General features: G+C 47.5%; 1 protein-coding gene across 1 annotated transcript in view; it reads left to right on the forward strand.

The window, feature by feature from the left end:
- The window catches only part of BTBD16 (BTB domain containing 16), a 1,066,677-nt gene that overhangs the window by 235,635 nt on the left and 809,850 nt on the right, over positions 1 to 21,192 (forward strand). The window contains exon 5 of the mRNA XM_069611979.1: positions 8,511 to 8,631. Within this exon, the coding sequence (XP_069468080.1) occupies positions 8,511 to 8,631 (121 nt within the window). The remainder of the gene's footprint in view (positions 1 to 8,510; positions 8,632 to 21,192) is intronic.

Genomic DNA, 21,192 nt, shown 5'->3' on the forward strand with positions numbered 1-21,192 from the left:
TGAGGTCCAGAAGGGGCAATTTCGCCGGGTCATGACACAAGGTGGGCGGCCAGAGTGAGAGAGAGAAATCAGGGGTCCCAATGAGAAGGATCGCTGTCTTACTGGCATTAAGGCAGAGATCGTTGGAGGTGCACCAATCCTGATTCGTGAATAGGCAGGAAAGCTGAGTGTCATCCGCATAACACTGAAAGTTAGAGGAGAAGGTAGGCCAAAGGGGCCAAGTAGAGGTTGAAAAAACAGAGTGAGACGATAGAGGCCTGGGGAACACCACAGGTAGAGAGGAGAGAGAGATGTGGTGGAGAGAAAGGGGCCAAGATGGACCTTGGAGGGGCGGTCCAAGAGGAAGGAGGTCAGCTACTTCAGGGCCTGATTCGTGATGCCCAGGTTCTCACAGAGTCCATTGATCAGGATGCCGTGATTGATCGTGTCGAAACAGAGGATGAGGACAGCTGGAAGGCTGGAATCAGGATTAGAGAGCAGATCTTCACGGGTGTTCATGAGAGCAGTGTCCATGCCTCTGGCAGCTCTGAAGCTAGACTGATGGTCATGGAGACAACCAACAGAATCCGTTTGGAGAGTAAGCTGTGCGTTGGCCAGCTTTTCCAGGCTTTGCCAGAGTTTGCCCAGGAAATGGGTGATGGAGATTGGGTGATGGTTTGCCGGGCAGGTAGGATCACCAGAGGATTTCTTGAAGAGTGGGTGCACAAGGGAGTGCTTAAGGGGAGAGGGGAAAGTTCCAGTGGTGAAAGAGTGATTACAGAAATCGGCCAAGGCTGGAGTGAGGGTGTCAGTATGGTCCTTGATGGTTCTAGAAGAGCAGGGGAGGACCTATTTGGATGACACTTTCCTTACTCAGACTTGTCTAGAAACCTTGTGAGGTGTTGTCAGAGAGAAAGAGGAAAAAGGAGGAGGAAAGGGAGAGATGGCCAAAGGGGGGCAGAGAGAGGAAGAGGGAGAAGAAGAGGAGATAGATGACAGGATGTCCTGAGTTTTAGCAGAGAAGTGAGAGGCCAGAGGTGTACAGAGGGCCTGGGAGGGAACAGGAGAGGTAGAGACCGCAACAGAATTGGCCAGTTCCTTGCAGATTTTAAAGAGGTGGGCTGTGTTGTTAGAAGCCGCAGATACGTTGGCTTGAAAGTATGCGCTTTTCTTGATGGGTGTTATTGCTTCGACTTGCATTTTGGTGCAACCAGTCTAGGTATGTCTAAATGTGTCCTGACATGCTTTACTGTAAACGTGTCTACTCTGGTCTAAATTGTGCAGCTAGTTGGACATGTTTTCATTGTGGCATGGCATTTTTAATAGCAAAGCATTATTGTTCCTGTGCATTGTTGGTGACTTGCATGTATTGGGTTGGTGTTACCTTACAAAACAATTGCAAACGCTCTGGCCTTTTAGACAATTGTTCTCAGAAAGAGTGCTGTATATTGCTTTAAAACACATATTTATATCTTTCCCCTAGTGCAGTGTGCGGCATACCCCTTCAGCAGCACAACTGTGCGTATTTCACAAGTGTGGTACTCTAGGCCGGCCCATAGTGTGGCGCGACCAGTGATTTGTTGCCGAGTTGGAGTTGGGGGGGCCCTCAGCATGGCTCGCAGGGGGACCCCCATATTTTGTGTTACGCCACTGCTTGGAAAACTAAAATAATTGTTTCACTTTTAGATGACTGCTGGAGACATTTTTCAGCTGTTCATTGGGAACAGGTAAAGGAAAATTCTCTGTCGTTCCTTGGAGCGGCTGCTTTAGGCCAGAAGTATGCTGGCCACTGTATACCTGAGACTGCGTTTAGAATGAGGGTGCCAAGAAGCATCTTATCCCTGCGGCTGTGTTTGGGTGTCGAGAAGCAAGCTGGGCGCAATAACCCCGCAAATCTTGGGCAGAAAGTAGGCAGACAAGCAAACTTGGATCAGAGGAAAGAAACCCTGATGTACTATATCTTATCTGTGCCACGCAGTTTCTCTTTTGTCTGTTCAGAGAGAGCAACACCAGTTTACTTTGTAGAGAAACCACTCCAACCTAGAGACGTTTATCCCATTACCCATTGTTGCGTTCTGGCTCTGCGCGGAGGCAGAACGTTGGAGGCCTCTGAAGTAGGCCGCAGTGGCGCAGCTCCGGCCAGAGCGAAATGAAACACGCCACACGTTGTTAGAGTCTGTGCCCGGACCTGCCTCCCTTACGCAGGGGCGGGTCTTTTATTGAGACGCCCTGCATCATCGCGTTGCGGTACGCAGGGCGGATATAGCATTCCTCCTTTATTATAAATAAACGTAACAACTAAACACACACACACACAAGTATTCCCATGCTTATAAACACAGCAACACAGGCACTTTTTGCTTCTACAGTTCTCGTGGTGCAAACTACCATACATAGTCCTTGAGCCGAGCTGGCAGCTTGGTGGCGGTTCTTAGTCCATATCTCCCACCCCGGGAGCTGGGCTTCACAGTCTCATCTAATCTCTCACCTTCCACCTCCGGCTCAAACATGTCCGGTTCACTCCACTGCTCCCACGTTCTGTCATCTGCATTTTCTTCACCCTGAAAGTTGGCGGGTCCGTCTTCGATCAGCGGGGAGTCCTCATCTTCTTGGGGACAGTCCCCATCAGTCCAAAGGTTGCGCGGCACCGCCTTGAGCCACGATGCATTGCGCGTCACCTGACGGTGCCCTCTTTGCACTGTTATCATTGTGTCTCGCTGACGGTCCATGGGAGAGTCTCATAGCGGGAGTCCAGCTTGGACTTTGTCGGGTTCTGCAACATGGCCACCTGGTCGCCCACGTGGTGGTTGGATGGTTTCGACCTCCTCTTGCCACTTATGTGGGCATTGGCATCTGTTCTCCTTCTTTTGGTGCGCCCATTGTCGAGCTCGTCCGGTCTTCTGCTGGGGTGATGTGGGATGGACGAGTTTATGACGGTGCCGAACAGGAGATCAGCTGGGGGGACACCAGTCGTGCAGTGCGGGGTGACCCTGTAGTTTCTCAGGAAGCGATAGAGGTCGACTTTCCATGGACTGGCATTTGCTTTTGACAACCTCAGCACTTTGTTGATTGTTCTCATGAACCGTTCCACATCCCCATTCGCCCGGGGCCACCTTGGCATGATGTGGTGATACCGGATGTTCAGTTCTTGCAGGTAGTGTTTGAACTCCTCCCCTTGGAAGGGTGCACCGTTATCACTCTTAATCTTAATCGTGGTAGGTAGTCCATGTGTGGCAAAAATCTTCTCGATGGCCGGGATGACCACTTCCGCCGCCGTGGATTCGACCACCTCGACTTCGGGGTAACGGGAGTGATCATCGATGGCTACCAGGAGGTACAGTTTGCAGAAGTCAATGCTTATTGCGTCCCACCTGCCAGAGCCTTGTTCCGCCGACTGGATAGGTTCTGGATCAGGTGGGGCTCCGGTTATCAGGCATGGTAGACAGGTGTTGACTAGTCTTTCCACTTTTACATCTATCTGTGGAAACCACACTCGGTGTCGAATTCGAGCCTTCGTTCGAGCCATCCCTTGGTGGCCCTCATGGCCGAGGGCCACTATTCGGTCCTGCAGGCCCGGCAGGATGATGATGCGATTTCCGCGGAGCAGCAAACCTTGCTCTGTTACCGACAGATCCTGGCGGACGGTGAACATCCATGTGAGGAACGCCTTTGCTTCCTCAGTCCTGTTGTGTGTGTTCTTCATGAAGGAACTCCAGTCCCCTGAAATGATGGCATCCTTTATCAAGTCGCAGCATGGGTCCTTGCATGTTTCCTCTGCGATGTCATCGATGCTGACAGCCTTTGGCCTCATGGCCCGCACCACCTGGCAGATGTGCTCCTCGGTCTTTTCGGCCACCTGAACCTCCTGTGGAGTCGCCGCACGAGGGTGTCTTGAGAGGAAGTCCGCCGGGTTGCCGCTTCCCGGCTGATAGGTCAATTCAAAATTGTACTGCTGGAGATGGAGCAGCCATTTGGCTATTCTAGCCGGCGGGTGCGAGGAGGTGCCCATGAAGATCGACAGGAGGGGTTTGTGATCCGTGATCGCCGTGAACCTACGGCCATACAGATAGAGGTGGAAATGGCGACACCCCCACAGTACGGCGATTGCCTCCTTCTCAATGTGAGAGTATTGCTGCTCTGTCAGTGTGAGAACTCGTGACGCATATGCGATGGGTCTCTTCTCGCCCTCTTTGGTGACCTGCATGAGGATGGCCCCCAGGCCGACAGGGCTGGCATCCACAAAAAGTTCAGTCGGAAGCGCAATGTCGTAGTACGCCATTTTCGTGTCCACAGATAGTGACTCTTTGATACTTTCGAAAGCTTCCTGGCAAACTTTGCCCCATTCCCACTTTACGTTGAGCTTGGTAAATTCTCAAAGGGGTTCCGAAAGAGTGGCCAGGTTCCGGATCAATCTCCCACAGTACGTGGCCATCCCCAGGAAGCTGCGGACGTAGGTGGGTGTCATGGGCGGACTCGCGGCCTGTATGTCAGCAACCTTCTGAGGGTCCGGTGAAATGCCAGTGCTGCTAAACTTGTAGCCAAAGAATGATATCTCCGTCTTGAAAAATTCATATTTTTCCTTATGGATGGTTAGGCCCGCATCTTCTAATCGGCCCAAAAGCAGCTGTAGTCTTCTCGAGTGTTCAACTTTGTCCTGAGCATGGATCAGGATGTCGTCACTCACATTTAGGACACCTGGTATGCCCTGGATGACTTCTTGAATTGTCTGTTGGAAGACTTCAGCCACCAACGATATCCCAAAGCTTAGCCGCTTGTACCTTCGCAGACCCAAATGTGTTGAAAAAGTGGTTATGTACCGAGAGTCCCTATGCAGCTTCTGCTGGTAGTACCCTGCTTTCAGATCAACCTTCGAGAAGACTCTCAATCCCGTGAGGTCAGCCACAATTTCGTCGAGGGTTGGCGTGATGTGGCGCTCCCGCTTGATGGCGGTGTTCGGGAGGCGCATGTCTATACAAATGCGGCCCTTTCCCGGCTGTTTGGGTGTCTTTGTGACCACCATTGGTGACACCCATGGTGTCGGCCCTGTCACCTCTTCTTTAATGCCAGCTTCTTCCAACGCTTTGAGTTCTATCTCCACCTGTTCACGCATGTGGAATGGGATCCTCCGGTGTCTGACAGCCTTTGGCTGGACCGACTTATCAATATGGAGCTTGATCGTCTTTCCTTTCAAACACCCAATCCCGTTTTGCAGGTTGGGATACTGTGCAAAGATGTTCTCGACCTCTTGGGCTTCCTTGACTTGACTGACGAACTGTACCAGCCCTAGGTCCTCAGCCGCATCGACACTCAGAAGGCATTCAATCCCCACATTTACTACGTAGATCTTGGACGGTAGCCTGTTTTCACCATGGCTGAGGGTGGTGCGGAATCTGCCAACCACCGGTAGTGGTTTTCTGCAGCCATATGCAAACAGAAGAGTGTCTGTGTTCTTGAGGGCTAGTCGTTGGTTGCAGTGTTTGAAAAGTGCTTGTGGGTATGACGTTCACTGAGGCTCCTGTGTCTATAGTCATCCATACCTGCTGGTTTTGGAGGGTGACCTGGCATTTGCGCCTCCGGAGCCCTTTCTTCTGCGTAGCGTGCCCACGATCCAGAGCTGACACCAGGTAAACTTTTCTCCCTTTGGTCCGCTGCTCTCTACCGGAGTCTTGTTGAGTCCCTGTGACGTCATCCCCTTCTTCCTCGGTTGAAGAGTTGGTCGTTTCGGCTCGCCTTGTGATCGCCTGCTTCTTTTTCTTGGTTCCACTCTTCTCCTGGGGATTCTTCAGAGGCGGTAGTGGAGCGCCCGATGATCGGCACACCTTGGCATAGTGGTCCTTTCTGCCACATGCCCCACATGTTGTTCCTTGCGCCGGGCAATTTCGCCGTCCATGAGGCGATCCACCACACCAACCACACTCCGTGGGTCCCGGGATCTGTGGCTGCCATCTGGCTGGTGAGTAGTTGCCGCCAGATTCATCTCTAGTGGACTGTCTATTGGTGACATGGGCCACCATGGATGATGCAAGGCAGGTTGTAGTTTTTGCAGAGTCATACCCATGTTGGCGGCCCTGGCATGTGCCAGCTCCCTTTGACGACCCAACTCCAGAATGCGTGTTAGGGAGATGCCCCTCTCACTCAGCACCATCCTTCTTAGTTTCTCCGATTGGATGCTGTTAATGAGTTGTCTCCGGATTTCTTTCTCGACATCCGTGAACTCACACAAGATCGCCAGCTTCCTGAGTCGGGTGTGGTAGGCATCCAAGGTCTCCTCTTCTGCCTGAAAAGTGGTGCAGAACATGAAAGTTTCATAATCCGGGTTGAGTTGTGGGAGAAAGTGAGCCATCAAAGCGTCTTTCGATTGTTGGTAAATGTCCTGGCCATCAGCAATTGTCAGCGAGTTGAAGATTCGTAGCACCTCATCCCCCACATTTAACAATAGGTGCAATCTCATTTTCCTGGCGGAAGTTATGTCTTTGCACTCCATTGCCATTTTGAATTTTTTGAGCCATAGCTGCCACCGGGGGCCAGCAGACGATGGATCCGTGAATGGGTTAAATGGCTGAATCATTGTGGAGGAGCTACCTTGTGGGCGAGCTGGCGGTGACGACATCGACAGATTCGCCGCAAGTCTAGAGGGCGTGCCGGGCTCGGGGTACGCGCCGGTCGCCATGGTGGGGCGTTGCCGTCACTCGATGGTGTCTATCGTCCTCACCTTGGTGTGTGGTTTCAAATGTCAGTTGTCCCTTTTGAAACCGACCTACGAAGCGGTAGCGGATGGGACCGCTGCCTCGCTCCAGGTGCCTGCAGCCGTGATCGCACGTGCGCACTGCGTGTGCGGTGGACTCACACGTCGTGTAGCAGTGCCTATGGCCCCTGGAAGCCATTCGGTCGCGTGTCGCAGAAAGAATCAGCCGGTAGGGCGTCGAGCACGTGTGCTGGGTCCCGTTTCCTTCGTCGCCAGTGTTGCATTCTGGCTCTGCGCAGAGGCAGAACGTTGGAGGCCTCTGAAGTAGGCCGCAGTGGCGCAGCTCCAGCCGGAGAGAAATGAAACATGCCACACGTTGTTACTGTCTGTGCCCAGAACTGCCTCCCTTGCGCGGGAGTGGGGCTTTTATTGAGACGCCCTGCATCACCGCGTTGCGGGATGCAGGGTGGATATAACACCCATCCTGAGAAGAATAAAGGTTTGCTTAAAATACATTACTTGTTTTGTGTTCTGTTTTTCCCCTTTAAGGCAGACCCACACTGTATGGACGTCACACGGGAAGTGACGTTCCGCCATGGGGGAAGTTGGAGGGAGGAGGCAGTTAACGTGTGGAGTTACAATAAAGCACACGTACCTCACCCGCTGGCTCCTGTCTTCATTTCAGGCCGCATCCGCAGCTAACATCATGTACCCCTACATTGAAGAAAAATAAATGTATGCATGCACATTTCAGGTTATGGTATTTGGAAATGCATGCAGCATGTGGTTATTCCCATACAGGATTCTGGAAAACAGATGTATCGCAGTCTTTAAGCATCCTCAGTGGGCAGTCAAATCGGGTTTGGCACCACATGCATTTATATTTCCTCTTGTGTACTCTATTTGGGAACATCAGCATAATGATGTCTATACACAGGAAGACCTTAAAGAAAGACAAATGTTTACTACGTGCAAGAAGTGGTCTTTTTTAATAGAGTACACAAAGTCCTAATTTCGAGAGCAAGCGGTCTGTTTTCCCTTTAACACTGACTGCTTCTAAATAATCCACACTAGTGGCACCTTCATACTCTATTGCTGCATTCCGGCATCTTGCATTCTACGCTGTGAGGTTCAATGAATATTAACAGATTCTTGTTCCATTCGTTTGCGTCTACTAAGGGTGCGGGTTCAGTGATCTTACTTGTTTTATAGTTGAGCAGCTTTTTCCATCACTGAACACCTTTGACAACATTCCTATCTTTGCCTTAGTTGGACCTTTTTAATTACTCCTCTGACTATGTACTTAATAAAATACAGAATTATCCAGACTGTGTGAGTGTGTTACAAGAATATTGCGTGGATTAGAAATGGCGTGATGTTACAGGCAAAATCACAATCGATATGCATATTTGCATACAGATCCTAGTGGTGCAAGCATATTTTGTGTATAGCTTTTAGGTTGTTTGAGGGAGCCACACAGGTTAAAGTTATCTAGCATGGTGCAGTTTATTGAGCATTTGAACAAAGCGCCTAGAGTTATGGTTTTTAGGCTTTGAGTCATTTTTTGTTGCGGGGTGTAATTTCGAATTCGATTATGAGGTTGTGCAGCTAGTTCTGCATTTGAGAGAGATGCTACAGGTTTAGAACTGATAAAGGACATGTTTCTCCAGATGAGTGGGTGTGGTAGGAGCTGCCGCTTACTACCACTGAGAAATGTGAACCCCTATGCAGGAGGTCTGTTCCTCTAAGTTTATGACAGCAAGATAACTGTGCTTTAAGAGGAGCGCACCACAGTACACCCTTTTAAGGCTTCATAACCGCTTAGACTGATATGTTTTCCCTGCAGAGCGCACCCATGTTGCTCGAGATGCTCCATTGGAATCATCAACCCGCTCACCTGCTGCTACCCCGCGTACCCCCAGCCGAGGACCCAAGACCACCATCCCTGCACAGTGCCGGTACAAAAGGTAAGGTCTGTCTTTCGCTTTGAGTTTGTAGCATTGTTATTATGGTAATACGTGACAGGATATTCGTCATTGGATTATGGCTAGAGGTGTGCCAGTGGCAGAAAGTCTTCTATAATCAGAAGACAGGCCACAAGCAGGCTCAAATAGACCACAAATAACAGAGGTGTCTTTAAATGTCTTAAGCGTCTTGCTTTGGGGGAACAGGCTGAGCACGAGAATTAAGCAAAGGTTGGGGGTGATAATAAGAAGCAATACAATGCAATACAGCAATGAAAATGCCTGCGAACTGCATGAAAAGTGCAAGGATTTATTTGCCACAGTTCTTTGGAGTTATAAAAGGGGAACTGAACCTGAAATAATACAATCAAGGATCAGAGAAATTAAAATAATAGACTGGGCGTGCAACAAACTTAGTGCATTCAAAATGTGTCTCTAAATTGCAGAGCTAGTCGGGCTCCTGAGCCACTGTGTGTGATGACCTCTGGCAGTGTCTCCATTTCTAGGGCTTTTCCATTGTGCCAGGGGATGGTGACTGGCACGGCACCATTAGTGCCAGTAATGGATAAGATCGCCACAGAGCAGTTACAGTGATTCATAGAGTCCAATGAGATTCTGCATAACCAACAATCAGCCTTTCGTGCTACACATAGCACGAGACAGCTGGGTATCATTGACAATGGCAAGGCAGGACTCCTTATCCTGCTTGACCTAAGTGCCGCCTTTGACCTGCTGGACCACCAACTACTCAAGCAGGCACTCGAGAAAGTTGCCAACTGCTCCAAGGAGGCAATCAGCTGGTTGACCTCGTTCCTTACTGGTAGAAAGTCCAACGTACACTGGGGAGATACACAGAGAACATCTTTTGTGGTGTTGCGCAGGGAGCAAGTCTATCGCCACTTTTATTTAACCTGTACTTAAGATTTCTCTGCGAAGTCCTGGATAACATCAAAGCCTATTTCACTAACTACGCTAACGACACTCAACTAGTAGTAGAGTTTAGCGGGGACTATGTTAAGGACAGCCAGACAATTAAGGACCTCTACAACATCATAGAATCATGGATGGACCATAACTGGATGTGTTTGAATGGTGCCAAAAGCGAGCTGATGGTGTTTGGCTCCCATCAAGCCAGGGCAAAATTATCACCACAATATGACTCATTTACGATAAACAAAACACACATATCCAAGTAGTGAGTAACGTTAAAATGCTGGGCATGACTCTGGAAGCCTCTATGAGCTCAGACGCTCAAGCTACGTATGTGAGCAAAAATGGCTCATATTACCTTAAGCTTCTTAGAGCAATCAAACCTTTCCTTAATGAAGCAAATTGTAGGACCATAGCAAGAGCAACCATCCTATCCTGCCTGGACTGTGGGAATGCTCTCTTGCTGGGTGCCAGTAAACAATGTATGACCAAATACCAGCTAATCCAAAACAACGCGGTCAGGATAATTAAACAGAAAACCAGGATGGAGCACATTAGCAATGCCAGAAGGGAGTTACACTGGCTGATGGTTGAAGATAGAGTTATTTTCAAATCCCTGACACTTACTCATAAGTGCCTGTATGGGAAAGCACCTGCCTATCTGAAATAGAAAATTGTCAGATACACACCAGCCCGGGTATTAAGATCTGAAGCCCTGGGACTTATAGTCGTTAAACCACATAAGAAAGCCAATGGTTTAGGCAGAGCGTTTCCCATTTGTGCTGAACCTGCGACTAGAACCCAATCATCTCACTTTCAGAAAGAACCTGAAAACGTTTTTGTTCAAATAAGATAGTCTCCATTAGGCAGTTAAGCATTCTTCGTTGTCTTGGCCTTTGCCAAGTGTCTTGTTGTCACTGTTTATCTGATGTCTTCTGCCTGCGTCTTTTTGTTGCGCCCCGATGCCTGCAGGCTTTCGGCACAATACAAAAAAATAAATAAATAAATACATAAAATTAGTGTAGAAAAATGAGATGAACTGATGAGGATGGAAGATCTCTGCTTCATCCCATCTTTCAGTCTCCTGCATAAAAAAGGGAACCAGGCCCTTGCAACCAAGGTAAGCTTTCATTATGCCACACTCAGAGTTGGAACCCTTGTAAAGACAAGAAGCGGACTGCCATACACTTACACATGAGACAGCGCAAACTCTGTGATGGACAGGGCTTGAGCTTGCGTGTGACTTCCTCTGAAAAGGTGCAGAACTGTGGCAAAAAAGTTGCTTGGAAACGTATGGTTACCTCAATGGCATTTTCTCTATGGTGCACATGGCTAAATGGAGGGCTTGCATATGAGCAATAACAATGAAGTAGACCTCGCTGCATGGAGGAACAAAGCCTAAATGTTTTATAGTGGAGATACTCTTAGCAGGCACAGAGAACTGCTATAGCCATGTGGTACTGTTCACCTATGACTGCCCTACTTCACAAGTGATTTCAGCCATCACCTCTGAAACAGACCAACGGTGTAGCTAATAACATCTCCTATAGTGTCATCTGGTATTACAAGTGAACAGAGCTCCTTATTAATTTCTCTTGTATTGTTGTATGAGTAATTTGCTGAATCATGTGGCTTTGGGGGGTATTTATAGAGTAACAAGGCTCCTGGGTCTGCCCCAGTCTACGCAGGTGGGTTCAGAACTATATAATAGAGTGATCAGGGTGACTGAAACCACACACATTCATCACATTGACCTTAAATAAAGAATAATATTGCTCTTAAATGTAATGCAGGCATACAACAGTGTTTTACCCCAAAGTATTTAATGCATAAAATGTGATTTTCATGATCAATTTTACGTGGTAGGACACACATTAGTAACCAAAACTTTGTGCAAAATACATAGGTTTTTGGTCCAGTTGAGTTAACTGGAATCAGATGCAGATAAACATGTATTGTCCCTTATATCATATAGGGATTTCAGTAGACAAATGACATGTGTGTGAGGTACTCAAAACAGTACACAATTGACAGTGCTGGTAGTACACACTATATGTACAAATAGGTAGTCGGCACTACTGTGTTTCAGCCAATTCATAAGCTCTTTAGTATAGCTGGCATGTGGTTGGCCTTCATCAGGACGGAAAAACAGGATGGATTCAGGGTATCGTACGGATCTCGTATACTCAGAATCGCAACGGTGTAGACCGGTCGTGGTTCTCCTCTGATGAGTCTAGGAGATCATGGCCGTGAGTGTGGTCTTATATTTTAACCCAAGAGCCTCAATGGTCTAACTCGTTGGTGGCAATATGGAGAAGGTTGCTGTCCTTGAAAGACTTCCGGGGAGGGGTACAAATCAGAGGTACACCCTGCGGAGGTGTAGAAGAAGCCAGAGGGGGGCAGAAGAGGAAGGAGGAGAGGGCCAGGTAGCCAAGGAGGAGACAGCAGGGGGAGGCGATGAAGCTGTGTAGTGGAGAGAGGGAACCGCAGGAGAAGGAAGGAAATTGATGAGGCGCAGGAAGCGTCTATCAAAGAGGAGAAGGTTTGCTTGAGGGCCTTGGACCAAGACCGTACCATTCAAGTATACATTAATGATGAGCTTAGAGGAGTGGAAGGAGGCCAGGATGACCTCCCACCAGGTGCCACCATTAATGGGAGAGAAGAGAAAGGAGAGAGCACAGAGACCATATGTATAGTCCATAGGTCTGGCGAGGGAACGACCAAGAGGATGTCGGTGAGGGTTTGCCTGTAGGAAGCACTGGTATATGTATCAGCGATCGGGAGGCCTGGTTTGGAGACAAGGATGTCCTATTTAAACTTCTTCCTACCAGATTTACTGGGGAGGGCAGGATAGTCGATAGAGAAACAGTTAGAAAAGATAGGAGAGACAGAGCACCATAGAGTAGGTAGGGAGAGGAGAGAAGAGGAAAGGTGTGGGAGGGGGCGGAAGAACACTAGGGAAGGATAAAGTGAGGGGCACAAGCAGACGAGACAGAGAGAGACGAGACAATAGTAGAAAATTGGAAGAGATGACAGGAGCTTAGATAATGGTAGAAAAGTTTGCTAGACGAATGCTTTGCTCGGAGGCAAAACCACAGAAAGGCACTACTTTACAATGTAATTTAAATACCAGAGGAAAATCACACCTAAGTCTGAGAGTCCTGTATAGTATGGAAAAGACCCAGGTTTCACAATGCAATTTTAAAGACTTTCACAATGCAATTTAAATAACGGGGAAATGGAGTATACATCCATTTGTATTGTACATGGTTTCCATATAAGGTATAGATGTCAACATTTATTATTGTTTACATTGTATACAAGCAGTAATTTACATTAATTATAAGCAGTTGTCAAGGGGAAGGAAAAGGGAGAGAAGAAAAAGAGCATGGATGGGTTAGAGTGGGTAATCACTTGAATGGTGTTAACTGTGGGAGCATAATTTTGGTATTGGCTGGCTGATTACCTATGTGTTAGGTCGGTGGGCTCTGATATCCAGGTTTAAAGGACCTCTTTAGGCTGATGCGATGTCATGAGTTCCCAGTCTTGATTCCTTGGTGTGCCAATTGGCTGCAGGAAGAAGGTCTCATTGTGAGAATGTGTAGAGAATCCTCGGCACGTACAGCGGGCTAATTAGAGTTGTGCTGGCCCATAGGGCCTGGTGCTAGTTCAGTAAGGCGAGTGCCTGAAAGGGCTGTGTTGCATGCATATGAGCAACGATCTCAAGACTTGCCATGTGGGCAGCGGTCGTCCAGTGTGGGCACTAAGGTGCTGGTGTGATCTCTATGATTGACTGTTGGGGCTAAGTTTGATGTGCATTGCAAGGCAGAGATTTGTGAGTGAGGCATGCCTCGGCGAGTGGGGGTATTTAAAGTGCTGGTGCGATCTCAGCTTCAGCTTCTGAGCTTGCGGGTGAACTGTTCGGGGTACTTTCGAGATTTAGGCGTGTTATAGTCATATTTAGCTTGATAGGTAAAGACTCTGTCCTCCCTGTAATCGCGATCATCTCTGAAATATGTGTGTAGTTTCCTCATCTTGACCTCATCTTGGTGTGCATTAAGTTTTCTGTACATGGTTTTGTAATTTTTCTCCTTTTTTACCAATGGTGCCTCATAGGTTTCAATTTCCTCCTTGACTTCATCTATTAGTGAGACTAGCCTGCTGGGTTTTCTTTCAGCATGTTCAATCAGGAGTAGTATCATTGTTTTTTAACTCTGGACCAAGTTATCACCCATTGGTCAGCTAAGTCTCTGTCTCTGGGGTCTTCAAAGTTATAAATATTAATATTCTTAGGCCTCTTGGTTCTTTTGGTCCGCATATTGTATCATTGTGTTTTTTTCCCAGAATGTGTTAATTTCCATTATAGAAAGCTTCTCTAGTTTAATGAATGTATGTTTGAGGTCTTATTTAGGGTTTGGTATGGTTTTGAACGCATTGTCTGTTGAGCCTCTTGGGGCAAATAGGGCGCTCACCACAACAGGACCGATGATCACTGTATCCAGCACTCCTCACATGCCTATTCGGCTGATTTTTTTTAATATATTTATATATATGACTAGTTATGTGCTATTCACACAGTCTTCTGGCTACCGCCGATATCATACCAGCACCTAGAGCACCTCGCCTCGTGCACATTACCAATTAACATGCACAAACACAGCCCAACTGGCGACCGCAGAGATTGCACCAGCCCTTTAAATACCCCCAATCGCCCAGACTCGCCTCACTCACAAATCCACGTTTCATTGGTCTTTGCCCTTTCAGTGCTCCACAGTGAAACAGTAGGGTTGTAGGTCTAAGAACCATCACATGACTCGAGGGTTATAGTCTTTTCGCTGGCTAATCCAAACTAGTGGAGAATGATCTGTGATGAGTGTGAACTTCCTTCCTAGGAGGTAGTATCTAAGGTGGGTAATGGCCCACTTGACGGCAAGGGCCTCTAATTCCAGCACAGAGTAATTCTTTTCATGTGGGAAACATTTGCGACTCATAAACAAGATGGGATGTTCCTATCCATTGCAAATTTGTGACAAGACTGCTCCTAGCCCAGGGAGGTGTCTGTCTGTAACACAAACTCCTTCGAGAAATGTACTACCTTTAGGATCGGGTTCTGGCACAGGGTGTATTTTAGGTTGTTGTAACATATATAATCCTTGTCAGTCCAATAAATGTTCTGGGGTTCGGTGTTGTTTGATGTGTCTGTTAGCCTATCTGTTCTTTCTGAGAAGTTTGGGATAAACCTACAGTAATAACCAATTAACCGTAGAAATGCTCTGACATCTCTTTCTTTTTTAGATGTAGGGGTATCTAGGACGGCCTTCACTTTCTCACATTGGGCCTCATTACACGGATGGCGGAGAACCATGGCACTATTAGCGCCATGGTTCACGCTGGTAAAATACCGGCACCGCCTTGGCGGAAAGGGGAATTACCGCCCCATTCCAAGGTTGGTGGGGCGGTAATTCCCGCTTCCGCCATTGCCCTTCCGCATTCCCATTTTTGCCCCATAGGGCTCAATGGGAATGGGGAAGGCGCTAATTACGGTACCGCAAATTGCGGTACCGTAATTAGCTCCCTGGGTCCCTTTGCGGGTTGGTTTTTAACGCCTGCAAAAAGCAGGCGTTAAATCCCCCAACCCGCAAAGGGACCTCGTAGTAAGGCGGTAAGGATTTACCGGTACCGGTATTTTACCAGTACCGGTAAATCCTTACCGCTATCCGTGTAATGAGGCCCATTGAGTTTGTACACTACCATTTCCTACAAAGAAGCCGAGGTATTTCACGGCTGATTGGGCCAATCTGCATTTGGATGGATTGGCAGTCAGGGCAGCTTCTCTGAGGGCTCTCATAATAGTAAAGAGATGGAAAAGATGGTTTTCCCAAGTTTGACTATAAATGACACTATCGTCAATATAAGCTCCACAAAAACTGTCAGTACCCTTTTGTTAAGTCTATAGTTTGATAGAAAAGTGGCGTTTCCGAGTTTATCAAACCGATCGTCGATGCTTGGCATAGGATAGGCATAATTGTAAATGGCATTAACTTGGCGAAAGTCTATGCAAAACTTCCAGGAATGGTCAGGTTTGGTGAACAATACGATAGGGCAGGACCATGGGCTTGAAGAGGGTTTGATAATATTTGCTCTCAACATTTTATTCACTTCCTCAACCACTATCTGTTTGCAGGCTTCCGGGAGTCTATAAGGTTTCAGATGGACTACCTTTCCCTTGGGTGTTTTAATGTAGTGATAAGTGCCTTTTACTCTTCCCGGTTTCTCCAAAAATACATTGGGAAATGATACAACTAAATCCTTTTAATCTTGTTGTTGTTGGTTAGATAGCTCTCGAGAATCATTAATATCGATTTCTTCTGGTACCAAACAGGATAGTACCGTGGCATTGGTGGCAGACGGGACTTCTTTCCACTCTTTTAAGAGGTTTACATGATATTGATGGATCTTTTGTTTCTTGTCAGGTTGAGCTACCTTATCGGTACAGGTTCCCATTCATTCCAGTATCTCATATGGCCAGTGCCACTTAGAGGGGAGTTTATTTTCCGAGGTGGGCAAGAGGACCAATACTTTTTGTCCTACGGAAGACGATCTTAAGGGTACCTTTTTGTCATAGGTGGACTTTTGTTGGATTTTGGCTTTTCCGTATGAGTATAGACTAGATCTCGGGCCAGTCTCATATGCTCTCGCAATCTGGTAGCAGTTTGCGAAAAGGGAATAGGTGCTACTTCTCAGGTTTCCCGGAGCATGTCCACGACATCTCTAGGCTCCCTACCATAAAGGAGTTAAAAAGGAGAGCATCCAGTGGATGTCGGAGGGGTTTTCATTACTGCAAATAGTGCCCAGGGTATCATACAGTCCCAGTCCTTCCCGTCCTTATCTACCAGCTTTCTTAGGATCATTTTGAGCCTTTTGTTGAATCTTTCTACCAATCCGTCTGTTTGGGGATGTTAAACTAAAGTTCGTAAGGTGGTAATATAGAGCAGCTCCTTGACTGGTTTTTATATCAGCATAGATACCTGTCCAGTAAAACTTCCCACTGATGTGTGCCTGAGCCTTGAATTGTCATAAGTGTCCCCCTGTCAGATAGGAATGCGCGATCTTTAGCACGATCTTCCGGTGGGTTTCGGGGATTAGTAACTGAGTTTTACTTAGGCCTCCTGTGGATGTTTCTTTTCTATAAAGCAATCCTTGCTTTAAGAAGAAAAAATGACTTCCCTTCTCTACTCCCTCTCCTTCAGGACTTGCTTGTAAGAAAGCCTCAATGAGGGCTGGGTCATTTGGCTGGGCGAAGGCCAAGTGGGGAAAGATGGTAAGCTCTTCTTCCCTTTTCTCTTCAATGGTAGATGGTTTATCAGCTTCCCCAAAGCCTAAGGTACTTCTCTCTGTTTCGTCTGGTTTACTCTCTTTAAAATGAGGACATTTAGTTTTTTCAAGAATTCCTTGTGCAATTTGATCCCCGCAATGTACTTCATGGTTCTGTAAGAGAACCTTTATATCTCCCCAGAAGTTGGGATCGATAACGCCTGGTAGAACGTCTATACCTAACTTCCAGGCCAGACCAGATTTTGGGGCCAATCTTATATAACAACCAGGAGGGGGTATCAAAACTAAGTCTGTGGGAATCATTTCTCTTTTCCAGGAGGGAAAGTAGCCTCTCTGCTACTACAGATATCAAAGTCTATTGATTCTTTTGTGGCAACAGAGGGGTCTGGAGCTCGATGGCTAAGCTTTTAGAATCGTAGGGTTCCCCAATTTGTTTCAATTGAGTCACATCCCACTTCTGACATCATATGTAAGGAAGGCATGGTGTCAAAGTAAGACAGGCACAAGTGACCACAGTTCAAGGGTGTTTATTGAACTTTAACAATGGTGTGATAAATGCCTATCTAATCCTAAATCTATGCATGGGAGCAAGCTGCTACTATCAAATAATAATAACGCAGTCCTAGTAGAGCCTAGTCAAAATAAAAGGGCCTATGCTAAAGAAACCTATTGCCAATCCTTACTGCTAAATACACATAGTGTGGGATATTGTTCATAAAAAGAAAGAAGTGTTCACAAAATAATAAGTCAGGATGTTCATGCCATTGGCCTCCCTTGCCCATGTTTTCAGCACGGGATAAGGGAGTTCACTCGAGCATAGCACACTCTCTGGCTTCTTCGGCACAAGTACACAGTTCTATTACCAACATCAGGGCCTTCTTTGCCCAAGTCTCTTATGATCAAAGTACCAAAACAAACAAAAAGTTCCTAAACAAATACTCAAGTCAGGTGAGTAACTCTTCACCCTGGATCCCCCTCAGCCAGGCTCAGATCCTTTTTATACCACAATCTTTGAGTTTGGCTCCCCCTCTTCTGGGCTCAGATCTTCTTCTCAAATGCTTATAGAATATGTTTTCTCGGGTGACTCACAGTTCACACGGATCCCGCTCAGCCGAGCTGAAATCCGTATTAAACAAATAGTCTCCCTCAGCCGGGCTCGGACCAATTGCAGTTCGTATTAGCTATCAAAGACTTTTGAATGTGCACAGGGTTTAGCTTGATCTGTTGGAGGACCACTTGGATTTCACATTTCACAAGATTACACTCTCAGTTGGATACCTAACAGAGACCTTCGAATGAGCACCCATGTGGTACCGGACCACTCTGTATATGGTATCTATCTTGGTTTCAAAGGTTCAGTCACTCCTTGGATATTCAATTATATTTGCGTCGCTCATCACATACGCCTTACACTCTGTTCTTTTCAGATTTCGTCATACAATGTTGCCACTTGCAACCTTGGTTCTAACACAGACCGGTCTGCTATCAGTCTCCCAGATTCACTGGCAGTGCTGACTTTACTGGTGCTGATTTGTTGTAGGAGCCAAGGACAGTACCACAGCGGCAATCAGCTCCTCCCCGCCTTGGCCACGATTCGGGAGGGCCCTGGGTACCTTCGACACACACTGCGCCTTTCTTCAGTTTTAATTCTTGAATTCTTCAGGTTTTTTCCCCTGAAAAGGTCAAGGGTACTTCCCTCCTTGCAACCCTCCCTGGTCTTGCCGTCTTTCTCCTCGTATTAAACTGCCATCTTGGAACTGCTGCTTCCTGTTTTGCCTTGGACAGAGTGTGCTTTCGGGGCCGCTTTTTATCCGTATGGGGAAGTGTGATGGAAGTCAGGTGTGTGTAATTATCAGTAATTGCCTGACTCTGCCTGACCCTTGTTTTGGGACATGTCAGGTATGCGGCTCGGTGTTAGTCCGTTTTCTAGTCCGTTTTCTTTCACAGTGAGCTGTCCATGAGAAAGTGTTCATGTCAGGAAAGGGGGGGTGGGAGGTGGCTGAGTTCCTAAGTAGCCTACCTGGTAGGATGGGGAAAAGATGTTAGAGAAAAGGGGATACTGTGTCTCACCATCCGGTGTCCCACTCCCAATCACTCCCCGAAGACCTCTTATCCAGGTGATCCTCCCGCACCGGTCCAGCCCCAGGAACTGGATCCAAAAGCGCCGGCCGTGTCCTGGCCACCTGGATGACAGTTCCCTGGGGACTAGCAGGTGAGACACCTTTTGATTCCTCACAGTACCAACGACTTTTACTGGGCAAGGTATTTGTAGCTGAAATACCACATCTCCCTCTTCCTCTTTGTCGGAGAACTGCTGTTAATCCGTTATGCCTGTTATCATAAATGTTGGGTCAATGCAGAGTACCTTGTGCTAGTCCATATCGTAGTCCATATCGTCATTTTCTGTCCCACACAGGATCACCATGTCCTTACGCACTATCACCCCTTCTAACTGTAGCACGAGTGTGGTACCTTTCATGTTGTCCCATTGACACTGTGGTCTGAACAAGAATTCTGATGCCAGTCGAAACACCCTCCCTTGTATTCCTGGGACCAACCCCAGTAGTATCTCCATTCTGTACAAAAACATTCTCGGCTACATGGGTTGGCCTTGCAATGTGCTTTGAGCGTGTGCTGCTAACAAGCGTGCAGTCACTCGGGTGTAGTAGACGCCTGGTGTTGTGCATACCATCCCTCTCTCTGGGAATAATATTGTGGCATTCCATTGCTGAGTAAATCTCTCCCTATTATGTTGATGGGAGTGTCTTTGGAGTACAATAGCGGAGCTACGATGTGTTGTGTCCCTATTGTTAGTGGCAAATCTTTTGTAACTGTAACCGCGACCATTGCCACACAGAAGCCTTGCGTGTCCATGACCTTGTTTGCTAATGGGAATCGCCCCTTTTTTATACAAGATTTTGTCGCACAGGTGTCTATGAGAAAAGAAAAATCCCTGGGCCCTATTTTCACTGCTACCTCGGTTTCCTCGCTGGAGCAATCAGTTACTGGACACACTCGAGCATTCTGCGGGTCCCCCCTATTTTTGCGTGTTGCCCTTGGGGAAAGGGAAGGGGTTTCCCCCACAACACTTACCCCGTTGTAATGGGGTACCACGTTCTGCCCCAGCAGCACTGTACTTCCTGCTGCTACTGCTGGAGTCTGTATCATAGTTGGGGTCCCTGCTACCCCCTTTATGGACCCTCGGGTACCTGTGGTGCCCCCTGCTGTAAGGACATATGTCCCTGCTGCATCGGGGCTAGGTGAGGCTGCCTCTGCTGCCACTGCAGCGGCATCATGACCCCTTCTTGGTGTTGTGTCATTTGTATTGCCTGAGCTTGGGCTTGTTGTGCAAAGGGACAAGGGACAAGTGCATGCAACTACCCCAGGTTTTGACATAAAAAACATGGCCCAAAGACTCTGTATCCTACCCCTCTATATCCTCCCCTTCCACGTTGCTGATACCCTCTCCCCATTTTGAAGAACCATGTGCATATAATTTCCCCGCAGCAGCATTCCCCTCTGTGGCATATACTGCAGTGGCATATAGCCCCCTGGTTGTGGCTTCTGACCTACGGGAACCCTCCCTGTGGGTGGGTGCCAATGTGACAGCATCGGGTACTAGCGGGTACTAGCAGTGCCCCTTCTATGATATACTTTGCCAGCTTCTTTTGCACCAATTTGTTTTCTGCTTTCACATCATTCTCGGGCCGCCTGCCTCTCACTCTCTAGTTTTCGTTTGCAATAGTGCACTATCGTTGCCTGTTTTTCTGGCCAGCCCTTAGCTTCGATGCCCACAATCTTATCTAATGCTGTCTGTCCTCCAGTCGGCAATTCCTTTATCAATATGTGATAAAACAGAGGTACCATTCATCCCAGGACCTTCGCGTCTTGTGTTCACAGATCCTGCACCTGTTTTATATACTTCGCCGGGTCATTGTCACTTTTCATTTTATGGGAAATTACTGTCCCTAGGTTGTAACTGTCAGGATACATAATTATATGAGAACCTCCAAGTGCCCTACAGTTGTTAAATGAAGCTCCGTCATGGGCATTAGTGCTTAATTTCACCCCTTCCAAATTTTGTTTGCCTGCTCTCCTATCATCGCTGCAAAAACACTTTTCATATCCCCTATCGCCAATGTCACGCCTGCCATCTTTTTCTTGATCACCTGTATCCCTTTACTGGCCCGTGCCACAAGAGAGGACAGGCTGCATATTAGATTATCTCTGTCCATCGTCTGCAAGGTTACATAATGGGCGGCCCCTCTCCTTTTCTCTAATAGTGACATTACTCATGTC

Source organism: Ambystoma mexicanum, chromosome 8 (assembly GCF_040938575.1).
Source record: "Ambystoma mexicanum isolate Mex_15411 chromosome 8, UKY_AmexF1_1, whole genome shotgun sequence".
Classification (NCBI taxonomy): Eukaryota; Metazoa; Chordata; class Amphibia; order Caudata; family Ambystomatidae; genus Ambystoma; species Ambystoma mexicanum.